Source organism: Tachypleus tridentatus, chromosome 8 (genome assembly GCF_004210375.1).
Source record: "Tachypleus tridentatus isolate NWPU-2018 chromosome 8, ASM421037v1, whole genome shotgun sequence".
In the NCBI taxonomy this organism is placed as follows: Eukaryota; Metazoa; Arthropoda; class Merostomata; order Xiphosura; family Limulidae; genus Tachypleus; species Tachypleus tridentatus.
The window spans coordinates 350,889-376,772 of NC_134832.1; the positions used below are offsets into that span (position 1 = coordinate 350,889).

The 25,884-nt window shown below is 31.4% G+C and overlaps 1 protein-coding gene across 4 annotated transcripts in view; it reads left to right on the top strand.

The window, feature by feature from the left end:
* Positions 1–25,884, top strand: part of Usp16-45 (ubiquitin specific protease 16/45) — a 68,580-nt gene that overhangs the window by 25,976 nt on the left and 16,720 nt on the right. For all 4 annotated transcript variants that reach the window (XM_076517272.1, XM_076517273.1, XM_076517274.1 and 1 more), the window contains exons 8-18: positions 2,281–2,430; positions 2,534–2,673; positions 3,479–3,566; positions 6,933–7,023; positions 9,787–9,875; positions 13,232–13,288; positions 17,900–18,040; positions 20,492–20,618; positions 22,199–22,942; positions 24,580–24,671; positions 25,489–25,575. In XM_076517272.1, the coding sequence (XP_076373387.1) occupies positions 2,281–2,430; positions 2,534–2,673; positions 3,479–3,566; positions 6,933–7,023; positions 9,787–9,875; positions 13,232–13,288; positions 17,900–18,040; positions 20,492–20,618; positions 22,199–22,942; positions 24,580–24,671; positions 25,489–25,575 (1,806 nt within the window). The remainder of the gene's footprint in view (positions 1–2,280; positions 2,431–2,533; positions 2,674–3,478; positions 3,567–6,932; positions 7,024–9,786; positions 9,876–13,231; positions 13,289–17,899; positions 18,041–20,491; positions 20,619–22,198; positions 22,943–24,579; positions 24,672–25,488; positions 25,576–25,884) is intronic.

The window sequence follows — 25,884 nt, forward strand, 5'->3', positions numbered from 1 at the left end:
TGGTTGGAAATAAATACTTCCAAAAAAGGTAGAGGTGAGAATAACAGCTGTGGTAGATGTAATTATATCTAAACAAATAACTAAAACAAAATAAGAAACTATATACTTATTGTGGATGTCTTAAAGTGTAATCTGAACAAAAGCAAATAATAATGTACCAATTGCATAATATTTAATCCTCAAATTTGAATCGTAACTTACAGTTTGATGCCAACATTATTGACATACATTCATAAATTAGTACTTTAATACATTTTGAATGTAAGTCTACAAGTGTTATGGCATGCTCTTTGACTCCTACCCACAGAGATAAAATTGCCTTTTTTTTAAATAATTAAATTTGAAAAATATGTAACTTAATTATGTGAATACGGTTAAAGTGGGAGTACTATGGGTTTCAGAAATTACAGGTTAATATAACATCTTTCAAATCCACAATTCCTCAAATGTATAATACTTCAGTCATAATTTAATGGGTCATTTTAAGTGTCTCAAAACCTTTTTTACAACCTAATCAAACAAAGTTTTGTTACAGTCATCAAGCTTATTTATTTATTTAGTAACTTTACAAAATGTAGTTTTTACAATTCTATTAAGTTGCCAAGAATTTAATTAGAATGTAGTATTTAAGTCATAGTCCTACTTGACCCATAAGACCACTTATAATAATTTGTGGCTAAAGCAGTTTAAACCATCTCCCACTAAATCTTCATAATCAAAATGGAGTTTCATTTAACAGTTAATTCTTCATCAAGGTTTATATTACACCCTTTGATATATACATCTCATTCAAAACACAAGTCCCCCCCATGAGACAGCAATAAGTCTTTGGATATACAAAGCTGAAATAAGATGTTTGATTCCCCTTAGTGGACACAGCAGATAGTCCAATGTGGCTTTATTATAAAAAAACACACACACATAATCAAAATATAGATTTGGGAAAACATTCTAACAGTTCTCTACTTTTCATTGAATAAATTTGTCATCTACACTGAAGCATGTTTAAGCAAGGATAAGTAACTTATAATTAAGTTCAGTCTAGTTATTAAAGGCAACATTTAATCTGTTGCATTAAATATTTCTACTCAGTATGTTATACAGTATTTTCTTTAATTTATATAATACCTTTAAGTTGTTTTAACTCTGACATACATATTTAACAAATATTCTTAACCATGTGCCCTTGGTAAAAGGTTTCAAGTGATTTTTACAACAATTAATCACTGTTTAGTCATGTAAATTTAATTATTTGCTTTTTTTAAATAGAATCTACAGGTTGCAGATACTGGCATGGTAAAATATGTTTACTCATTACCTGACTTATAAGAAGGAAAGTAAAAGTGTATTGATTACATTTGTTCAAGTTGTAAACTTATTGTATTTTTATACAAGTATACTTTTTGGAGTTACCTTTTTTTATTATGTCAAATGAAGTTTATTTTTAACCTAACTTAACCTTCTATTTTTTATTAAAAACTTCAATTTCTAAAAACATTCGTGAAATTTCTTCATAAAATTTTGCACTCGTTTTGGTAGTGTTTCTGACTTACACTTTGAAATATAATTGAATTTTACATCTCATTCAAGCCTTCTTATCTTTTATTTTAGCTCTAAAATATGAACATTAATATATTCAGTGCTTAGTTGCTGGTTAAAGGATCTGGTTAGAATGTATTAAAACTTATAATTGATTAAAACCCAAGTTAAGTATATTAAGTATTGATTAACCTCCAGTTAATATGTAATTGGTAGTGTTGTACTTCATGAATTATACTATGAAATGTAAGGTGAACCTAAGAAAAAATTTCGGTTATTTCTGCCATTTTTAAAGTTGAGCAATGCAATCAAAATAGAAATAACAAAATTTGTTTGAAGTTCACATGTACCAGTAACTTACTGTAATACTTGTTTTGGACATCCAGTATAATATACATAATTTTTTTTCTTCATTAGTTGCCAAAAAATAAAACTTTCAGTTGTAATTCTCACTTTACTGACTTTGTAAATTTCATTTGACTTAACTTTGATTTAGTGATAATCATACATCTTGTAACACTGCTACCTGAACTTTTGAACATAGTTACATTTAGTTTGTTCAGAAATGATCAGTGTAACCCATAATGCAGAAACAACATTTCTAAATTTGAAATATCTCTATTTTCAGTAAATACTTGGTACTTTTAGAGTTGTTTACCAACAAACAATTTTTTTTTTAATTCTGAATATCTTGTTATTTTGACAGTGTACTATTTGTTTGTTATACACTTGTCTCAGCAGAATCTTAATCAGACACCATATCTGCTCAACCTTCTCGAAACACGTTGTCAAAGTGATGCATTATGGACTGTGGATGCCCCTGTGGAGGATGATGGAAACAGTCTTCCTTTGAATGAATCCATTATCAGTGATGGCAGATCTAATAAAATTGTAAGTTCTATGTGAATTAATAACCAGTGCAAAGAATGATATGTTATACCATTTCAGTAAGAAGAAAAAGCATAGCAGTACAAATAAAGTGTATTTCTTACAGAACTCTATTCAGGTGAAGCTTCCAGACTGTCATCTTTTGACCAAGTCTTTTCTGTTGTTCCTGAAACTACTGAACAGTTGCTCACAAAAAAAAAGCAGTGTGGTTAATGTAGGACAACTCTTTGGGCAGATCTGTAAAAAGTATGTTATATTCATATTGCTTTTAGAGATAGCTTCATTGGTTTAACATAAATAGCAAATTACTTTATGTATAAAAGATTTCAATGCTATTTTTTAAATATGATTTATTTACCTTTTTGTTGAAAGATGAAGCTTTATAAAAAAAATGGGAGATTTTGTTTAAGTGTATGCACCTTAAAGATTCTCTTTATTGGAATTCATGGCTATTGCTGCCCTTCAGTGGCTCAGTGGGTTCATACCACCAAAAACCTGGTTTGGGTACCTATGAAGGATACAGCACAGAAAGCTCATTGTGTAGTTTTATGCTTAACAACAAATAAACAAACTTTGCTGACTTTAATAAATAACTGATACACATTTTAAACCTTAATTATTTTTTGTTACAACAGAAGAATATTTTAGCACATGTTTTCACCACATTTGTTTGGGGCATCATCGCACCTTTTAATAAATGCTTCAAGATATATAAATAAACCAGTTTTAATGAGTTATGTTCAGATGTTTATTTAGAACACTGTGTTTAACATTTTTATGATGTTCTTTGATTAGTTGTTTGTCCTGCTTACTAAAACTTGTTAGCATTGGTGGTATTGCCATTAAACACCCTATTCAGAAGAGGGTGTAAACTGAAACTTCAGTAAAATCATAAAAACTTTCTTAGTTGTGTAAGAGTTTTATTATAGTATTTAATATAAGTTTGCTATGATTAAGAATATTTGCTTTTACCCACAGAGAGCTTACTTGGAAAGCAAAAAATTAAATTTAGTTTTTATGCTGTAAACATATGTTTTATCTCATGTTTCAGAGCTCCACAATTCCGGGGTTTCCAGCAGCATGATAGCCACGAACTGCTCCGCCATCTCTTGGATGGTGTTAGAACAGAAGAAGTCAGTGTAAGTTGCAGCGTGGTTTAGTTTAGTGAAACAAACTAGCTGAGTAAGAGAAGGATATTTAATTCATTTGAAAGTAAGAAAAAAATATTTATCTTCCTTTCATCAGTACAAAATCAAATTATGGGAAACATGGTTTTTCTGTTTTTGTTTTTCATAGTGTCTTGAATGATTACTTTCTTGCATATTAATCTTAGAGAGAAATGTTGTTGATCCTGTGTTGTTGGAATTTGACTTTGTTTAATATATACTGTTCAAAACAATTAAAGGAACAAATACATATTTCAGTATATTTTTTTCATAACTAAATTTGTGTATGAAAAACATATCCGTTCATCTACAAATGTATTTTTTAAGCTTGTGAGTGAAGTTTGAAGCAACTAAAACGAAACTCACCTCACTCAAGGAGAATAGAGACAGACTTTGTAGGTATTTAGGTTAACTTATTCTTTCGTTCTCCGAAAGTCGAACGACAAATAACCAGGGGCGGTCAAAAACTATTGTTTCTCTTCACCCCACACAAGGCAAGAATAAATTAGTTAACTGAGTACGGAGTAAGTTAAGTGGACAGGAGTGGCATGTAAGTTATTCATCTGACGCGATGGTCACGAATGACCTGGAAGTTGATAGTTTATTGAATTTAATTGAGGAGCGTCGGGAAAAGCTGAGAAGCGGTTTAGCCAGTCGGAGAGACCACGAAGAAAGACGACGAAGGTTCAGCATCACATCCACCAGTGTTCGAAGAATCGTGTCGGGAAAGAAGATGTGGTCGATGTTGACGTGGAGTGAGCAGAGAGATGCAAGCAGTGCATCAGCTTGGTTATAACTTATGATTTTTCTATGAACATATTAAAATTTTGAGATGACTAAATTGTGTTCTGACTGGCCTCTTTTCAGGACTGGGATCTATAAATCCTAAGTAAAAAGAATTTTGATGTGGGGGGGGGAAACAGGAGTACCCCGAGAAAACCCACTTTCACTGTTGAGGTGCCAAAAGAAATCAAGGAGAATACAACTCAAGGTACCCTATATAAGGCTGTTACGCAAAACTATGCATTCCTCATTAATTCTCGAAACAAACACCAACATGGATCTTTTGCAGCTCGTTTTGTTGGTGCGTACCTTCCTCTTGTGTACCCAAACAGTGAGGTGCCATTTGACAGATAATGAGATGGCCAAGGCAGTCCAGATGCTGGAGGATGGCCAGACCCAAAAGAAGGTGGTACAGCGTGTCGGTGTATCACCAAGTGTCATCAGTCAACTTTGGTGATGCTACCAGGAGTCGAACTCTTATGGCAGGATATCAGGTCAAGGCCGTTATTGCTGCACAACAGCCAGAGAGGACAACTACATCATGACTACCGCTCTGTGGGACAGGCTAGCTTTTGCAGCTCGTTTTGTCAGTGCGTACCTTTCTCTTGTGTACCCAAGCAGTGAGGTGCCATTTGACAGAGAATGAGGTGGCCAAGGCAGTCCAGTTGCTGGAGGATGGCCAGACCCAAAGGATGGTGGTACAGCGTGTCGGTGTATCACCAAGTGTCATCAGTCAACTTTGGTGATGCTACCAGGAGACGAACTCTTATAGCAGGAGATCAGGTCAAGGCCGTTATTGCTGCACAACAGCCAGAGATGACAGCTACACCATGACTACCACTCTGTGGGACAGGCTAGCTACGTCTCGGTCACTGCGAAATGACCTTCAGCATTCCACTGGAATCAGTGCATCGACCCAAACAGTTCGCAATTGTCTGCGTGAAGGACACCTTAGAGCCAAACAGCCTGCAAAAGGTGTTATTCTGACAGCACGACACCATGCAGCCAGGTTAGAGTTTGCTCATTAGCACCTGTACTAGGAACTTCATCAGTGGGCCACTGTGTCTCATGATGATGGACGTGTGAGAGTGTGGAGATGCTGAGGAGAGCAATTTTTCACTTGTAACATTGTTCAAGTCGCCATTTCTGGAGGAGGTTCTGTAATGGTCTGGGCAGGCATATGCTTGGGTGGCCACACGGATTTACTCATACTTGACAGGGGTGCTCCGAACACATGACAATACAGACAAAATTCTGGAACCAATTGGGAGGCTATTTGCCAGTGCTTTCGGCAATGGGTTCATTCTCGTGTAGGTTAATGAGCGAGCCCACGTTGCCAAACTGTGTATGGACTTCCTTGATGAGGAAGGAATAGAGACTTTTGAGTGGCCCACTAAATCTCCAGATTTAAATCCAATTGATCATTGTTGAGTGTGTTGTTGAGACATGTTAGTGAATGGCAGCACCCTCCTCAGAATGTGCAGGAACTCCGATAATCCCTGGTAGACGAGTGGGCTGCTATACCCCAAAATATCATTGGTAGACTGATTTGAAGTGCGCCACATCGGTGTTAGGAGTGTGTCACAGCTTGTGGAGGTCATACTAGATATTGAATGTTTCAAACATTTCTTGAATAAATGCATGTAAACTGTTTAAAGTACTGTTTCATATGGGATATCAGTTTTGGTGATATTGGTCATTTTTTAAAATTTTATTTCTCCGTGTTTTACCATTCATCACACATTAAAAAATGGATACAGATGGACCTGAAATGAGGCAAATTACCTTAAAAAATAAAAATATTATAACATTTGGAACACTGAGATAAATTATATAAGAAAACGTACTTGTTCCTTTAATTTTTTTTTGAGCAATTTACATAAGGATGTATATTAGACTATTCAAATTATACTGTCTTTTTGTAATACTGAATGTAACATTATCTATTGCTTAAAAATGCTTGTTTTCTATTATAATAATTCTCCAGTTTGTTTGTCATGAAACCTCTCTCATTCTCTTACTATTTTAATGCATACACACTTCCTTTCAACAGATGTAAATATACTTTAATAGATATGTTGTACAGCATTTTAAAAGCTTGTCAGTTTTTTTAAAGATCTAATGTTAGGTTGTAAAATAATATTTTATTTATTGATAGTATTAACTATAGTAAAGTAAAAAATATACACACATCACAGTTTTAATTTATCTCTCTATCAAATATAAGCTGTACTTGATAAACACTTAACATTAGTTAAGCCTAAAACAAGTGAACTTGTAGATTTTGGTACCTGTGATTATAATTTGTTTGTATTAAATTGTGTATTTAAAAAGACTAATTTTACTGCAGATGTTTTAGACTTCCCTGAAATCCAAGTATAAAGACAGATTAGCATATTAAGGATATTTTAAAACTGTGCATATAATTTTTTTGCAACTGATTCTTTTTTGAATATGATAGAGTTCTGTAAAAAAAGTTTGACAGAGCTGAGCTAAGTTTTTTATCCTTTTGAAGAATCCTGATCATTTAGACAGTTTTGTTTTTTTTAACTTTAGAGGCAGAAGGATGGTATTCTAAGATACTTTGGACTTAGTAAAAAAATTAATCCAAAAGAAGTTGATGAGGAGATGAAGAAAAAAATCAAAGGTTTATAATCAGTTTCTCAAACTTTTTTCTTCCTATCGTTTTGTCAGAATTGTATGTTATTATCTGGAAATTCATGATGAAGACCAAAAGTTCTTCCTGTATCAGTATCAGCAGAGATAAATATTTGTTATGCTTGTTCAGTATTCTTCGTACACTAAATGCAGAGCCATAATAATGCAGTAATCCTCAGATGTGCTGATTGCATGCAACTGTAATTTAAGTTTTGAATGATGATTTAATAGACACCATACCCGCTTTCTACACATAAGAGTTGTAATTTTTCAGAGAGTTGTACATATTTGAGATGGGTGCTTATAACCAATGGAAAGAGAGCTTTGTGAAGTACACTCTCTTCATTGTTATTTTAAAATGTGCTCAAAGAATTGTATAGAGAACTTGTCAAAGCATTTTTAACATTATTGCTGTTTTGTCCTTGCTCTTTCAGAATTTTTCACCTAGAAATGTGTTAATTAGATAAGACAGTTACATTCTATTTAAGTTTGTTTTATATTTTACTTAATTATTGGTTATTTATTATTTAAAATGCACATTTAGAAGGTTTACACATGCACGCATCAAAGGCTGCTTCATTCACAATAGGTAATGGAATATATGAATGCCACTACATACTACTAAGGGCTACAGCTTCTCTGCCCACTATATGGTAATATTGGTTGTCAATTCCCCCTAATGTATGTTGCAATAAAAAACAGAGCTAATGCATGGGAAAGGATAATATATTATTAAAATAAATTATATGTGACAATGTTAAGGCATGCAAAACAAATAATAATGAAAGGTTTCTACATTTTACCTCTGCTTTAATTTTAAACAGTTCATTGCACTATTCTCTAGACTATAGTAGAAATTAGTGATATTAGCTACAGTTAGTAATATCATAGAGAAAATGAAAGAAATGAAACTTAACCACTTCACAGTTGGTCACAGGTCAAAAGCCATGTCATTGCATTTGTAGACTTGCATACAAAATTTTATTGGACTACTATTTTGTGAATTTCTGTCAATAAGTTTGGAATCAATTTATAGAATTTAATTCAAGATTTAATATTATATATGAATTAATTTCTTAATTTAAAAGTACACATTAAAAAAATGCACGCAAATATAGATTTTAATGAGTCACATGATATGTTGAATGCAGCACTGTTTAGAATTAATGAGATTTTTGTGATGTCAAAATACTAAGTGTGTAGTTTTGTGCAAATTAGGAACTCAAATTACTAATATTAACATGCTAAAATATAAAATAGAACCTCGTATCTTTTTATTTTGCTGAGATATTGCTAATATACTGAATCAAACACGGTGGGCCCTATTCACCTCTTTCCATTTTTGAAAATGGTCTCTTATATGCACTTCAATATATGATGTGATTGACTAACTGACAGCGTAGAATGTATCCCTAGAGGTTTTCTCAGCCATTTTAATTTGTGAAAAGGCTACCATGTCCTTTTGAACCAGGATTTCAAGAAGATAGGTTGTCTTTAATCTGCCCAGAATTTCATATATTTTTGTAAATGTAAATACATCTTAGTTACTATGCTTAACAAATTAGTGTTAATTCTATGGTATCAGTACAGTTATTTACGTCAATAATTTTGGTTATTCAATTGTGTAGATATAAAACCTTAGATTTTGTTTGATATCCTCCATGTGCAAAATTTTGAAGTCTTAGCAACTTGTGTCCAGCAGCGACTGAGTTCAAAAGCCATAGTTAAAAGAGATAACTTTGTTTTACTTCTTAATTTATTATTCCATATTTTAGGAAAAATAAGTTTAATAATTTATTTCTAAATAATTATGATGTATATACATATATATAATAATTAAAATGTGACTGTTTATTTCAAAATACTAGTCCACTAAAACAGAGATGACTAAAGGTCAGTTTTATGTTATTGGCTATGTAACCTGGATGCACGTGCACCACATCAATGCAAGTTATGCAAGGTTAGCTGATTGGAAGGTCACTATAATAAAGAATAGTAAATGTATAGCAGATATTTCTATTTTCGTGTTATGTAGTCATTCTAACACGAAAAAAGCATAGTTATATTTATTTCCTAATTTTTGTTATGGTTACAAGGTTGGTCAAGTAGAAGATCTCACATAGTTAAGAATATAGAAAATAACATAAAATATAAAGTCTTACTGAAAACAAATGTTTGAAATGTATTTAGGAGGTTTTAGAAATTATGCAAAAAATGAGATTTTTGGGATGAAGAATTTTTTTTTTAATCATAACATGAAATCACTTTTAACTCAGATCAGTAACAAAAGGGACTGGATATTTTCACAAGAAAAATCTTCAGTAAAATTATCTCATTAGAAATGTAATTTTTTTTGTGTACAAAATATTCATTTACTATAAGTCTACCAAATTTTGTGAAGATGCACACACTGTATAAAAAATTACAGTGCAAGTATGTAGGTTAACTCCTGTATATTATACCAAGCTTATCGTGAAAGGATTAAAAATAATTTTGATATTCTCTTTCAAGGTTTTAGAGGTAATGCAAATGAAATTTAAAGCCTGTAAGTTCAAAAAAACGTTTTTTCTGTTAATGATTTGTTGGTTATGCTAGAGGCTAATTGGGTTTATACTCCTGTAAGTTAAGTGAATTTTGTAAGAAATGTAGTAATTAAAAATTGTGTGTGTGTGTGTGAGCAAGATATTTCAGTATTATATATTACTGTATTATGGTGTAATTGTTGTATGCTGTACTTTTGTTCTCATCACAGGTTTTGGACGACAAGCTTCACATACTCTGGTGGACATGATATTTGGTGGTCAGTTGCTTAGTACTGTGTTATGCGAAGAATGTCATATGGTAAATGATACTTTGTGCTATATACAGTGGAAGCTAGGCACCTAAACTCAGATGAACACAGTTTGTTCAATAGTTATGATTTATATTTAACTTTGGAGCTCTAACAACCTTCATGGGTAATTTGTTTTTAAAGCCACAACTAGCCTAATATAACGTTTAACTTCAGAAACCTATAAAACAGCAGAAATGTTTGAGTAACATGCCATATAAAGATACCAATCAGTTGTAGAGTAATAATCTAGCACTAGTTATATTTATGGAATAGGATGGATGGAGCAAAATGTTAAAAATATATTTTTATTGTTTATTCAACATGCATTAGAAACTTGGTACTTGGTATTTGAAATTTTTTCAATAGTTAATTATCATGGAAAAGTTGGTGGAGAATTTTTTAGTTGCAAAGGACAAAGATAATATGAATTGTATCAGAACATTTGTGTTTTATTTTCTTCTGGAGAACACATACTTGTAGTGGCAACAAAGAATGATTGGTTGAAATACACATACAGGTTTTGCAATGTTACTGAGGGTGACCACTTTGAAAACCTGTCTTCCAAAGTTCCATTTTTGAGGAATGTTGAAGTAAGATTTATGCAAATCTTTGTATGTTCTTATTTTTAAAGTTCCTTATTGGTTATCCAAGATAATTGTTAATGATACTGGGTTTGGACAATATTTTTGCACTAAACAAAGTTGAGCAATACACTCAGCTCATCATAGTTTGGTGAACAGTTTTGTTCATCTCTATTTTGGTTATGGATATATTTGTTGATAATTGATATCTCACTATACCTGTAATCTTGAAAGGAGAAACAAACAGTGCTGGTGCCATTCTGCTTTTCAGTGGCACATATTTACATACAGGAATGTACTTATTCCCTAGACAGAAGTACATGATGCACAAACTGTGAACACTTTTATCAAATCACTGTTCCTTGTATCCAACACTGGATACATTTCTTTTTTCCTTGCTCCATGTCTTGTTCATGAACATAATAAGGATGGAACATTTACTCCTCACAGTTTGATTGCTGGTTAAGAAATGTAAATATATCCATACAGATTTTTTGCTGTTATGACTTCTTGAAACATAATGTCCCATTCAAGATCCTGATACTCACTTTGTTGCACAGTTTTTAATGTTTTAAGATTTGGTCATAAGTAGGCTTGTATTGAAATATTGTATTTATATATATGTAACAATGGCTCATTTGGGTTGAGAAAATATTTTACATAGAAGAGCAAACAACGTTTCGACCTTCTTCGGTCATCATCAGGTTCACAAAGAAAGAGGTAACTGACCGGAAGCTGACCACATGTTTGGAAGGGTTTGTGTAACTGAGTGTCGGAATGTAGAGGGCAGTGTTAAATGTTTGAATATATAAACATCTAAATAACATTCAAACATATAAATAAAATATATATAAATAAAATTATATATTCAAACATATAAATAAAATATATATAAATAAAATTATATATTCAAACATCTAACACCGCCCTCTACATTCTGACACTCAGTTACACAACCCCTTCCAAACATGTGGTCAGCTTCCGGTCAGTTACCTCTTTCTTTGTGAACCTGATGATGACCGAAAAAGGTCGAAACGTTGTTCACTCTTCTATGTAAAATATTTTCTCAACCCAAATGAGCCGTTTTTGCATACATATTTCTCTACAAGTGGGTTTTCTCGACATCACTGATTGTATTTATATGTTTACATGGGACCTTCAGTAAGGTTTAGAGTGAAAGTCCTGAATCAACATAGAGAAATAGCCATAATCTTCTATTTATTAGGTTGTCCAGAAATAAATTTTGTTTTTGAACTGCAAAGTTTGGAAAAATATAAACTAGTGTTGTAAAACATTCTTTAATCAAAGAAAGCACAATTTGCTTCAACACACTTTTGCCAGTGCATAACAATGCTGTTTATGTCACTGCTATAGAAATCAAAGTTTCTGTGGTCAGTGAACTCCCTGAAAGCTTCTTCTGCAGCTGCCTGGTTTTGACAGTGTTTATTGTTCAAAAAGTTGTCAAAGTGCTTGAAAATATGTAGGGGAAAGGTCTGGAGGAATAAGGTTGATGAGGCAGAACCTCGATTTCCACTTTGTTTAATTTTTGGAGTGTTATTCTTGACAGGTTTTATAACACTGATTTTGTTGATCTTTACTCAACTCATGTGGAACTCACTTATCTAACTTTTTTGTCTTTCTAATCACACTCAGGTGGTTGGGAATGCTTGATTTGCTTGTGCCTCGCTTTTCTGTAAACTCGCATACTGTTGTGCGAGGGTCTGTCTCAGCTGCTTCCCTTAATGTGTTTTCATCTAAGGATGGCTTCCTTCCATAACCTTCGTGGTCTTCAGGACTTTCATCTCCATGTTGAAACTTTTGGAACCAATGCTGAACTGTACATTCAGTAACAGATCAATGGCTGTATACCTGGTTGGTGTTCCATGTAATTTCAGTAGCTTTTTGTCCAAGTTTGAAGTCATAGAGGAAAATCAGAGGAAAGTCCTTCTTATCTATGCTGGTTGGGGGTTGCAAAATTTACTCTGAGTAGAGTTGAAACAGCAGATAATTAAGACACGTTGTAAGCGAAAAACACTGGATTAAACCAACGATAAGTTACTCAGTGTTCAGCTTCTAAATGTCGTAGTGAGAATTCCGAAACTTATTTCTGGACAACCTAATACATGAAACCATCAATAAGATTTGGGCTGGTAGTCCTGAATCCACAGTGTTCTTTTTATATAGAACCTTCATAAGGAAATTGATGTAAAGTTCTCTTTACATGGAATCTTCATTAAAATTTAATTTGAAAATCCATTTTATTTATATAGAAGGAATTTTATTGACACCGAATGCCAGTCTTCTGTCTATTAATAAACTTTACCCTTTCATGTCTGTATGGTTTACAGTAATTTTATTACAGTTTGTACAACTGTTATAATGTGTTAAAAGTACATTTTCTTGTAATCCAAAGTTTACAGGAAAAAAAGTTATTCGTTAACTTAAATAATATATTTACTTTGTTTCATTACTAGATTTGAAAATTTTTTTTTAATGGTGTGAAATATTAAGTGTAATAAAGTGTATAGAGAACTTACCTGGGTAAGGGAGTAGTTTTAAGTACAGAAAAGTTTAAAAAAAAAGGAATTTTGAAAAATTAGTATTGAAATAAGAGAAGTTAGTAATATTAAAAAAACATCACTTTTGTAGTTAGGGATAAATACTATTGAGTAAATAATTTAATAGCAGAATAGAGTTTAACACCAAGGAGTTTTTACTGCTTTGTTATAAATGGATATGATTTGTGTTCATGGTTTAAAGTAATGTTGATATTTTTATAATAGTCATCTCAAGTATTCGAACAGTTTATGGACCTCTCCCTGCCTGTGTCTGAAGAAAAGGTATGATACATATATATTTCTAATAGAACAGTTATCAAATAATAATTTTTTTAACTCTTTAGAAATTTCAGATTTAACAAATAAAATGATTTGCGAAAATTATTCAAGGAAAATTGTAATTAAGATTTCAGAAGTTTGGCTATCAGAATAATACACATTTTAAAAAGGTTTCACATTTTTAATTTGTTGTGTGTGTATGTGAAAAAACACAAGCTGAATACTTGTAAGTTTCCTATGAAGGTAGATATTAACTTTGAAAATTTTTACAGTACCTTCTTTTTTCTTTACTTCAAGTGAGCATATTTAAACTCATCAAATCTTTTTCCAGTATGTTTTGATCATCATTGGTAGAAAATCTGAAGAATGGAAAATATTTCATTAGTCAACTTTTAGATACAACTATACATGCCAAATACAACTAAGAAGGTTAAAATTTTATAAAATGATGCAAATATTGTATTAAGTCCATCAGTATGCTCATAAAAAAATAATGTAATATTATGGTAAAATACTGTTAGGGACAAATTATGACCCTTTGAAGGTCATCTCCCCAAATCATTGTCAGTGATCTTTTCTCCTTAACGTAATTTTAATCACGTTTTTTCTAAAAATTACAAAAATTGAAGAATACAAGTAATAGCTTTATTAGTCTTATGAAATTAAGAAAACAATTAAAATTATTAACTACTTTCTGGGCATAAAAAATAAAATGAAAAACTGCAAATGTGATGAAAACGTCTGAACCTCACTAATGATATGGAGATTCAGATGGTACAAGAACTTTCAAGTTATTTACTTGTAATAATCATTCACACTACATATTCTGATAATATTACTTTAGTTCACCTCACTCTTTTAGTCATGTGACTTCTATTAATAGCTTTATATCAGAATTGGCATCATGTTTATAAAACAGAAAAATGGCTGTGATATCTCAATTCAAAAAATTAAAATCACAGCTTTGTAAATATAAAGAATAAAAACTGTTATTCAGAGTTGACTGTTTATTTTTTAAACAGTTTATCTATATATTTAAACTCACTTTTTTATTTACTTTCTTTGAGATTTTAACATTCGTGTTTTCTTATTGAAGCATTACAACTGATAAATATAAATATTAGCATGTCAAATATACACACTTCAATATATAGTGTGATAACCGTTGAATGTTCCTGAACCTAAGTTAGATTTTTTTTGTAAGTTTACAATTTACAATGAATTAGAAGTCACTGCATCATATAGCTTTTACTGTACTATTAATCAACACTGCTCTCACTGTTGACTTAAAAGTCAGGTTTCACATATGTTAATAAACTAGTAAGAACCTGGTGTGTTGTCACATTTATTTATTTTTTTAAGAAAATAGGTTGAAAGATATATATATGTTTAAAACTAATATAAGTGGGTACTATATCTTATTGTTTCCTGGTGATACAGCAATACTTTTACAGATTTAAGTGCTAGATTTTATTTTAGGACTCGTATCCCTGTGGTGTAAGGGCCAGCATGAGAAGGTGGGTAATGCATTCAACTGGCATTTGAGGGTCATGGGTTCGAATGCCCATCCCACAAAACATGCTCACCCCATTGGGGTAGTATAGTGTAATAGTCAATCCTACTGTTCATTGGTAAAACAGTAGCCCAAAATTTGGATGTGGGTGGTAATGACTAGCTGCCTTCCCTCTAGCTTTTCATTGTTAAGTTAGGAACAGTTGGCACTGATAGCCTTTCTATAGCTTTGTATAAAATTAAAAAATAAACCAAACCCTGTGTTGTACATAGCAGGTAGACCAATGTGGATTTGTTCTGACACAAACACACTGTACCTTATCTATAAAGGTTATCATGTTTAAGTAACTGAATTCTAATCACAATCAACTTGTTAATTTGTCAAAGTAGAGCCATCTAATAGTAGTAAAAAAAAATTCCACTCTATGAATTTAATAATTTCTTTTAGCCCATCAGTAACTTTAAAATATAATTGAAGAATTTCTTTGAAGATGGTTTGAAGTAATTCACATTACTGTCTTCAGAATAATTGGATAATGTATAAAATGTTTGTCATGTTGAAAATCAGGTATTGCTTTTGTGACAGGGTCAATATAAAAAACACTTGTTCATGTACACATTTATGTTCTAACTTTTAACACAGTATATGTATCCTCCTAAAGTTTGATGTACTTTCAGTAAACATCACAAGAATTTTGTACACAAAATATAAATTTTTTTATGGCATATTTTTATTGAAGATTTGTTTGTGAATATATCAAGTCTTTTGTTCCTGCTCTGAGTGCAAAGTGATTTTCATTTTATGATTAAAAAAACTATTCTTTATCACAAAGTCTCAGATATTATTTGTGTAATCTCTGAAACCTCCTAAATACATTTCAAAAGTTTGTTTTCAGTAAAACTGTTTTTGTATGTTGTTTTCTGTATCCTAACTCTGAATGGGATCTGTCAATTTGACTAGCCTTGTAACAACCATAAAATATTTTGAAATAAATATAAATTGTACATGTTCTTTGTTCTAGAATGACTAACAATTAAGATGAAAGCACAATGTTTAGTCTAAATAGCTAAAATCATGTATATACACATCTGTGTGTGTGTGTGTGTGTGTGTGTTAATTTTACTATATTGACCTTCCAGTCATGCCTGACTAACGTCAGAAATTGTGGCACACTTGAACTCATGTTACTGTATCCAAGAATGTGAAACTGACCTCTACAAAGTGACCTGACTTGGCTGTATTTTAGTGGACTAGTATTTTTGTAAAGTAGTATCAAATCTCAATTATAGTACATTTTATATATATGTGTGTGTGTTATTACTAGTTACTAATAATAAAACTTATTTGTGACTAGTAATTTTCTTAAAATATAGAACAGTAAATAAAGTATAGCAAACAATTATACCTTCTCGTTAGAATGACCTTTGTACTCATTTACTGTTTGTCATAGTTTGCTAAGCTTTTTCAAATTTCCCATGTGTGTGTGGGGGAGACTGTAAAATGAAAAAGATTTATTTTGTTTTATATATACATTTCAAATAACCAAAAATCAATTACTTTATCAATACCTTAGAATTCCACTATAATTTATCAAGCTTAGTAACTAAGCTGCAATTGGATCTAATAGAATAAGGAATTTTGAGCTCACTAAAGTCTTTACTAGCTTGGAATCTAGCATAAAAAGAACGAATTTGAGGTTTAAATACTTCAGAGATACTTAGAAAGCTGTTGAGGGTCATTCTGATGTTTTAAGTGGTTAGTTACCCATCAGGAACAGAAGAATGCACACAAACGTTTTCAAAAATGGAAAGAGATGGATCTGGCCAGTGTGTTTGATTTGTTAAATATAGAGATATCTCAGTAAATAGAAAAAGTAAGAAGTTCTCATTTTATATTCTATCTTGCCAATATTGATAAGTTAAGTTCCTCTTTCATAAGAAACTAGAGACTTTGTATTTCAACATTCCAAACATCTAGTTTGAACCAAATCTGTATTCAGTTTACTATGTGACACACAAACATTGATATTTATATGTTTGTTTATAATATTTACTTTTAAATTGAGGAATTACCTAATGTGTAATACTAAAATTTGAATTACAATCTGCAGTTTGATACCAAACTAATTGCCATGTATTCATGTAATATTAGTGGAATAAAATTTTGAGCATAAGTCAACAAACAAGATGACATGGTCTCTGACGCATGACCAATGTCGAGAGGGATAGAATAACTTCCATTTAACCTTTAACCCAGCCTAAGGCTCTACAAAAGAAAAAGAAATACCACTTTTATAAACTAAGTAAAATACATCTTATTTCTTAACTGTGTTATTTATGTGTTTTAATCAGTAGAGATTGGTTTCAAATGTACAGTAAGAGTCTAAACCTATTCTAAAATATCTAGTTGAGATGAAGTCTGTAATTTAATTTAATGAATTTTATGTTGAACTTTTAACCAGCATACTATATTTCCTTTCCATCCAATAGGTTTGTGATATCTTTCAGTATTGTTGATTAATTCTGGAAGATTATTGGAAATAATGTACATTTGCTGTGTTAGAAATGTTCAGTTAGTGACACATCTGTTGTTTCATTTTAATCATACATTTTTATAAAAAGTAATAAATTCCTCTGCATTATGTGGTATTTTGGAAATATTTAGTTGGTATTCTTTGTCAAACCAATCATCTTCTCTCTAACTTATGTTTTTGTGAGTGAATGTATATGCTTACAAACACCAAATGATGTATTAAGATGTTGATACACAAGCAACTTGTTCTTTCATAAACATTCATCTTGAACTTGTTTAAATGCACTCAGGATTAAAAAGATTCAGTTTGTGAATCAGTTCTTTTTTATTGTCATGGTTTAGTGGTTCATAAAAATTTGGCTTCTGGTGAATATATTAAGCCATTACTTCAGTCTAAAATATTTCATTGTTATTATAATTCCATTTACATTAAAGATTTTGATATTATTGAAACAACTGCAATAAGCTTTACTGATTTAGTAGAAGAACTGTTCAATAATTTTCAACTCTAATTACAAATTAGGGGCCCTTTGAAAATGAAACTACATAAAACTTGGATCTTATTGCAGCCTGCTAGACCTGGCTTACAGAAGAAAAATATGTCACAGGAGCCTATAGTAGGATGCTCAGTGCAGAACCAACAGTCTGAAAATAATTTCAGCAAATACCAAGAAAAGAAGATAAAAAAACAAAGAAAAAAAGAAGCAAGGGTATGAAGGTTCTATCTTATACAAAATTAAACATTTTTTTTGTAATTTTACCTTAATTACCTTTATCTTTAAAGATCTATAATTTAGTGTTAACTTCCATTTTGCAGGTACTTCACTATGAGATTACATGGTTTAACCTTACAGGCACTGCTAAGGCCCATCAGACCAAACTCGTGACTGTTTGTACTCGTTACAGTTTATATACTAGTAACTTCTAATATATTAAGTGTACCTTAACAAAATTTGGTCGAAATTTGCACATGAAAAGTCAGATTTTTAATGAAGTATTTTTTATTAATATTTGTTTGTCAAATTGTCGATTACTTTTAACTAGTATGAGAGCAAAGTGATTTCTATTCTGAGATTTAAAATACTTGTCTCAATCTCATATTTCACTCGTATAACCTTTAGAATCTCGTAATCACAAGGTTCCAAAGTACATATCCTAAGAGTTTCAGCAGTTAAACATATCCCATAAATTTTCTAAATACTAAGACTAAGTAACTTGTTTCCTACAACACTTACAAAAGAAGCTTCCAAAGTTAATGAAATTGCAATTAGAATGAGTGAAAATATTTACTGTATGGTTCAAAGTTGTGCTGGTGCAATAAATGTATGTTCTGAGCTGATCCATTTACATTAGGTGTTTCAGTACTACTGCTCATCTGTTTGATGTCTGTTGAATTTTGCAGCATGTATGTATGAGGGTGTTATTTGGACAGTTACTTAAAATTTACTACCCTCTTGTTTTTAAAGTTATCAAGTTTTGAATGAGGTTTTAAATTTACCTCAGTTTAGACAGTAACACAAATGCAGTAGGTGTAACTACATATTGGCCTACAAAAGTATGCTATTTTGGCTACTGTACATTACATATAACTATTTACTCATAAATGCTTAAATTTTAGTTATTTCTTAAAACAAAGTAAATGAGAGAAATACATTGAAAAACATTGATTTCGTATACGTACCTGTGTTATGAAATTTTGCACTCGGGCATACTTGCTATCTTAAGCTTTGTTTAGACTTTTGGGTAGGATGTGTAGAAATAATAATTTTTTTAGGCTTCAAACATTAACTTTTGATAAATAGAAAAATACCAAATTACAGTATTAGTACCCTCAAAAGTCCCTGTAATTTAGTAGGGTTTCTAAGTAAAATATATGTGGGTTGAAAAGAATCTCGTTCCTATTCAGAGCAACTACTTATTGTTCACATATCTATACTTTCGACAGAACTTTCTTTCATCTTCAAGTGACTTATAAGCAACTGTCATAACTACATAGAGAGGAAAATTCTCTTTCTATTGGTTATAAACTTGAGCTACTTAGTAGTAGGTGGTACTAGTTAAAAAACTTTCAAATGATTGGTTTGAAGGGCAGAGCCACTCTAGTAGATTTGCTAAATACATTTATATCTTAGCAAATCATAGAGGTGGGAGGTTCTTATTTTATATTTAGCTTGTCTATATCTCAAATTCAAGTTTCTAATTCATTAGATACATATACATGTTGTATGGTGGGCATAATAAAATAAAAACTGAGCAATAAAACAACTGGGCATGTTATGTAACACTCAAAAACCAATACTTAATATTTTTTTCTTTATGTTTCCTTTCAAATTAGGAAATTAAATACACAATTTTAAAATTTAAATTGTAAACTACATTTTGATGCCAATCTCATTGATTGTAAGTAGTAAAAATGTTATTTAATAAAAAGTTTGAAAATAACGCTCCAAACATCGTGACGTGCACTTTAACCTACAGAGGCAGAGCAGGAGCAAAAGTGTTAACAGTTACTAATGGTATTATATTCAAAGTTTTATATTAATAATATACTTTTCAGTTAGATCCAGGTCAGCTACCAAAAACTGAAGGAAAATATATTGGAGTAATTTTAAATTATTGGAATTTTAAAAGAGCAGCTGGTTACAGTACTGTTCCAACAATCATTAAAACAAGATCCTTCTGTTTTATGAAGAATTGGATTCATAAAAATTATATGTAAAGTTGTTAAAAATGGAGTTTATGTTCATAAAAACTAATGTCATGAAACCATATTGATTATAGATACAAATATGTACTGTTGTGCATTTGAGAAACTTGTAGACTGGAACCACCTAATCCTTGCCAAGCTATTTTTAATTTGGAGTACATTTTGCATGTTGCCTTACAAGCTACTGTTTGGCATTTGTGTGGACATGTGACTTTTTATCGATAATGATAGTGTACATTTGCATTGAATTTTTTTAAGTCCTTCACAAATTAAAATACTAGCATAACATTTTCAATTCAGAACATGTCCAAGATCTTTACTGAATGGTGATGATCTTTCTACTTTTCTTAAGTTCAAGCTGTCCATGATTGTGCTGTTGTCTTTTTTGTTTTTAATGAGCAATTTTCATCATAATCTTTCAATTAACTATTCACTGTACCTGTGTTTTTGTTAGAGAAAAGCCAAAGCAGCACAAGCAGCAGCCACCACACTGACACTTTGCCCTCCCTCTAAATCTGAGGGCAGTACTTCTAATGTACATTCTGTGGATGAAACTGAATCTGAAAATGAAGATTGTGCTGGTAAGCATATATGTGATAATATTTCTGTGGGCCTTCAACTAATATTAAGAACTACTTTCTGTTCTAAGTCTACAACATATTTTAGTTAAAATGCTTTAATACATGTTAGACAACACTAGTGTGAGAACTCAGTAGACAGTGTTAGTAAAACATGAATTTTTTAAATTCAGAGGATATGAGCATTTACTTTATATATGTTTTGGTGTGTAGGTTGACCTATTCTTTTTTAACACTTCCTGTAGATAATATTAAGTCATAGGGCAGGTCATTCCTCCATTTGACCATTAGTTTTGTGACTAAAAATGCAGCAAATTACTCAAAGATATTAGAGTAATAAGTCAATATAAGTTTGTAGAAAAGTTTGATACTAAGCACAGTTAATAATATGAATTCAGAATATGCCTGGAAATATTTTAGATTTATTGATGTGTACTATTCTTAAAAGACAAAAAGGAAAATGATTTTTTTTATTACAGAAACATTCACAGCCTATCAGTAAGTAAAGAGACACCTCTTAGATGTGTATATAGATTGTTGTCACATTTGTATGTGTGTATGGGTCATAGAATACAAACAGCCTCACCATAAACAGGAGATAGTTAGGTGTTATATTTTAGTATAGATAGTACTATCAACTCTGAGGATTAACTGTTGAAGGACTTTTTAACATTATATTATGTTTTCTGAGGTATCTGTATCATTATGTAAAAGGTTTAAATAACTCCTCCATTTCAAGTATTTCAAAACAGGTTAAACAACTTTCAGGTGTGAATCATGTTCATTGTTTTTTGTAAACCTAAATACTTGATGTATGTGTATTCTTAGTAGTGTGCAAGCTCTAAAATTCCCCAGAATTAGATAAATTAGGCTTCTATTGTTGATGGGTATGGGTCAGTTTTTAATTTGAAGTCATAAAAAGTATGATTTATAATTACAAGTTGGTTATGTGAAATTTTACTTATACAGCTGCTAGACTGGTTGAAATTGATTGTAGCAGATGAAGTTGATGAAGTAGTTTAATATAAGCTAAGCTGGGAAAAAAAAATTAATATGTCATTCTCTTGGAATTGCAAGGAAGGTGTTAAAAAAACTCCTCTACTAGTCTTATACAGGTCAGGAGGTAAAATGGCATGTTTGTCCCTGTGTAAAACTTACTACTATAGGTTTTGTTTTGTTTTGTTTTTTAGTATCAGTACAAAGCTTACATAATTTCTTTCATGATATTTTTTTCTTAGATTTTTTGTGCAAATTCAAATATTGAATTTGGTTACAAGTACTCCAAACCATTTTTGTCAGAAATACAGAGTGTAGTATTTATAGTTACAATAGTTATTATACCCTGCATATCCAACAAGAACTAGTTTTATGCAACAGGGTACTTGCTTTAATTATTCAGCTACAAACACTGCTAACTATGACATGTATGTTATTCAAAAAGTTAAACTGTACTTGTTTTTGACAACTGACTCTGAATTCCATTTTTTTAACATCTCTTGCTTTGTTGTGAGTTTGAATCTATCATAAGTTAATTGCACAGTAAGGTGCATTATGAAATGGTGTTAAACATTTGTTGCATACAGATAACACTGATGCAGATATTGAAGATAATGATGAGAGTGAGGCCATGCACAGCAAGTCACAGCAGTCATCACCATCAGCTGAGAAGATCGGAAACAAAGAGAATTACCAAAAGGAAACAAACAGTGAACTGCCTTTACCAAACAGTAAAAGTATGGAGGTATTGCAGAGTATAATAAATAATGAAACAGGTGAAAATGACTGCATGGATTCTTCATTTCAAGACAAAATTCAAAATAAGGCTCTCTGTCAAGGAAGCTTAGATAGTGCTGATAAACAAAGAAGCTTAAACCGTTTTAAATCAGTCACTCAAGAGCACATGGAGGAATTGTGCTCAAGCGTGTCAAACATGAGGATTAGAAGAAAGAGTGAAAGCAAAGACAGTTTGTTCGACCCTCCAGAATTGAAGGAATTCAACGGGGCAATTGATGAGCCAATGTCTCCGACAATTGATACCTTTCAGGATTATCGTCATGGGAGTACAGATTCCGGAATAAGTAACGGTGAAAGAGTTGAAAATGGAGGAGAAATCAATGAAACAGCCAAAGAAGTTTCTTCTAACAAAATAAAACAGGAATGGATTGCAAAATCTCTCACCACTCTGTCACCAAGGTATCACCCTGCTGCACATGAATGTTCAGTGATGTCCTGCCTGAACCAGTTTACAGCTCCTGAACTTTTGACTGGTAACAACAAGTTTGGCTGTGAGAATTGTACCAGACTAAAGAATGAATCTTCTGAAGAGAGTATGTATCATTTCAATACATTGTGTAGTTATTGAATTTTGTAGATAATTTTGTTTTTCAAATCCAAAAGGTTCTGTATGATCCTTGAAAGTTTTCATTATAGAATCTTAAAATTTATATTGTAATTTTAAAAAAAAATAGCAAGGTGTACATAAATTTTGAAGTTTTTTTTATTCAGAAGGACTTAAAATTGAACATAATTCAGAAAGCTGCATTCTAGTTTCTCATAACTTTATGCTCTTGGCACATTCAATCTGAGCTTGTTGGAATCTTTTACAGAGTTACATTCAAGCTAATTAAAATACTTTATCATCAGTGACTGTTAATGAGGTTGGCTGATGTAACTGACCTTCTAACCATCAGTTTCCATACTCTTAACTTTTAATGTGGTATTTGTATCTTCACAAAATCTAGCAAGCTTTCAGTAAACATTACAAATATTTTATTAAAAACAAATTGTATTTTTAATTAATATCTGTACTAAGTATTTCTCTGTGAATATATGGAGTCAAAACATTGACTTTTCCAACTGCAAGGTGATGTGTATGTTAATATTTTTAACATGCTTTTCTTCATCTGTAAATTTTCAAATTTCATTTGTGTAACCTCTAAAATAGTGTCTGTGGTGTTATCAGCCGAGATTCCATGTAGGATCTTCATGCTAGTAGGTAGTGTGTTTCCCAACTGTGTAAGATATCTTGTGACACAGCATCAAATAGTGTCTACTACTAGAAGCCCTTTTGAGAACTTGCCTGAAAATAGTAGTAAACTAGCAGCCAAAAAGTAGTTAGTAATTAATACAAGACTACTAGACATAGACTGATCTCTAGTCATCACAGTCTTACTGTATCTTCATAGCTTTTTCATGTTTCATATCTTAAAATTCTGGAAGCATGAAATTGGTAAAACTTCACATAAGTGGAAAATTTGTGGAACTGAGTTTGCTTTTTTCAGATAAGATTTAGATGAGACTAAATGGCATGAAAGAATGATGGCTACGTGTTTAAAGTATGTCTTCATCAGTATATTCATCTTTCTTCTAATTTTAATATTTATTAAAATTTATTTTCATGTAAACTGTTGAATATCTGCAAACAATAAATATTTTATGTGCATGAGGCAACTCGACTAATTATATTAACAGAACACTTGAGCATTGCTAAGAGAGAGAGAAATTATTTCCAAGTTTAAGGCAGAAAAATGTTTTGTTTTAATAAATATTCAAGGTGGAGTGGCATATATATATTATTTTGCTCACTTGGTTACATGTTTATGCTCCATAGATATGAATTTAGTCGAGGCAAAATGAAGTGTCAGTTGTGTCTTTTGAGAAATAAACTTGAAAGTTAAGTACTTCACTGTAGAAAATGAAGTGTTAGTTGTGTTTTAAGATAGTTGTAGCTCAATGAGTATAATTAAAAAATCTTGGTCTGAACCATTATTTGTGAAAAATGTGTAAAGATTGTCATATAAATAATTAATATAAACTTAGTATGCCCACATCCAACATGTTTGACATCCTGTTAACTGTAAGAATAGCAGTCCTTTCCCCTTTTATGGGGGCTTGTACCTCATAACTTAAGTTTGTGATTTCTGATCTTAACTGCTTAGTAACTCACTACCTATTCTTTATGCAGACACAAAGATGGTCTACAGCAATGCAAGCAAGCAACTGTTAATCTTCAGTCCTCCAGCTGTTTTAACTCTTCATTTAAAACGTTTTCAGCAGGTGAGAGAAGGGGTTTGTTTAACAAAGTTGAGTGATACTAATTAAAAGTAGATATCCACACTGTAAGACTAGTTTAATGATTTAACCTACCTAATTTCTGTTACCTTAATACCATCAGACTGTAATAATGTATTTGGAAACCAAACAACACATTTCATTCCTTGTCTAACATCCTTAAAGCAGTTCCTATTAAACTAACTTTTATATCTTTGTCTACCATTGCCAAACAAAGTTAGTGCCATTCTGGAGGCTCTGTTAGCCTAATGTTGTATTTAACAATTTTGGACTTTTATTTTAATTTTCTTGACAATTCCATGCTGTTTATTTGTGTGGCTATTTTGCATTTCTTATTTCTTGGTGTGTAACAATTTGGGTATATTTTAGTTATATTATTTTTACTGGCATCAACTAAGTCATGTTTTTCATGTTAATTGGAATAAATAGTTTCTCTCAGTTGCTGTATTCTTATTGATTGAGATTTAGCTCTTAGCTTTTAAAACAATATATTTATTGAATTTGTAATGCATTTGTAATATATTGTAACATAGTCTTTGAAACTTCCCTTTGTAATGTGTACTTGACATTTATAATACAGTAATTTTTTAAAAAATATTTTCATAAGATACTTTTACCCTCATGACACTTATACCAATGTCATGGAGTGAGGTTCAGCCTAAAAGAGGAAAATTTATTATCTCCCTTTATGAATAATTTAGAAAATGAAAATAATTTAAAAAAAAAAGCCTAAGTGTGCAATAATATGATTTATAATCAATGGAATTTCATGTTTTTACAGTCTTGATATTTTTGTTTGTAGGCTGGCATATCTTTGAGGAAAGTTAATCGTTTTGTTGAGTTTCCACTTCTTCTTGACATGGCTCCTTTCTGCAGCTCAGTATCATTGGTAAGTTTCTGTTTGGTTTTAGACACCTAAAGTAAATTAACAATTATTATTTATTTCAGTTAAGACTGAGAGAATGGAAAAAATAATCAAGAGAATCTTGATTATGAGTCTTTGTTTTTGGTGTGAGTAAGTTGGAGGAATTACTTACAAAACAACAAAACAGTACTAGACCAGTAGTTGTTTTTTATTTGTGAATAAAAATGCTAACTATTCCTGAAGTGAAAAGAATAAAACTGAAACTGAAAGTATCGACTTGGGTTTTGGGAGTCATCTTTAAAAATCTTAACCTTTACTGATAATATTCATGTA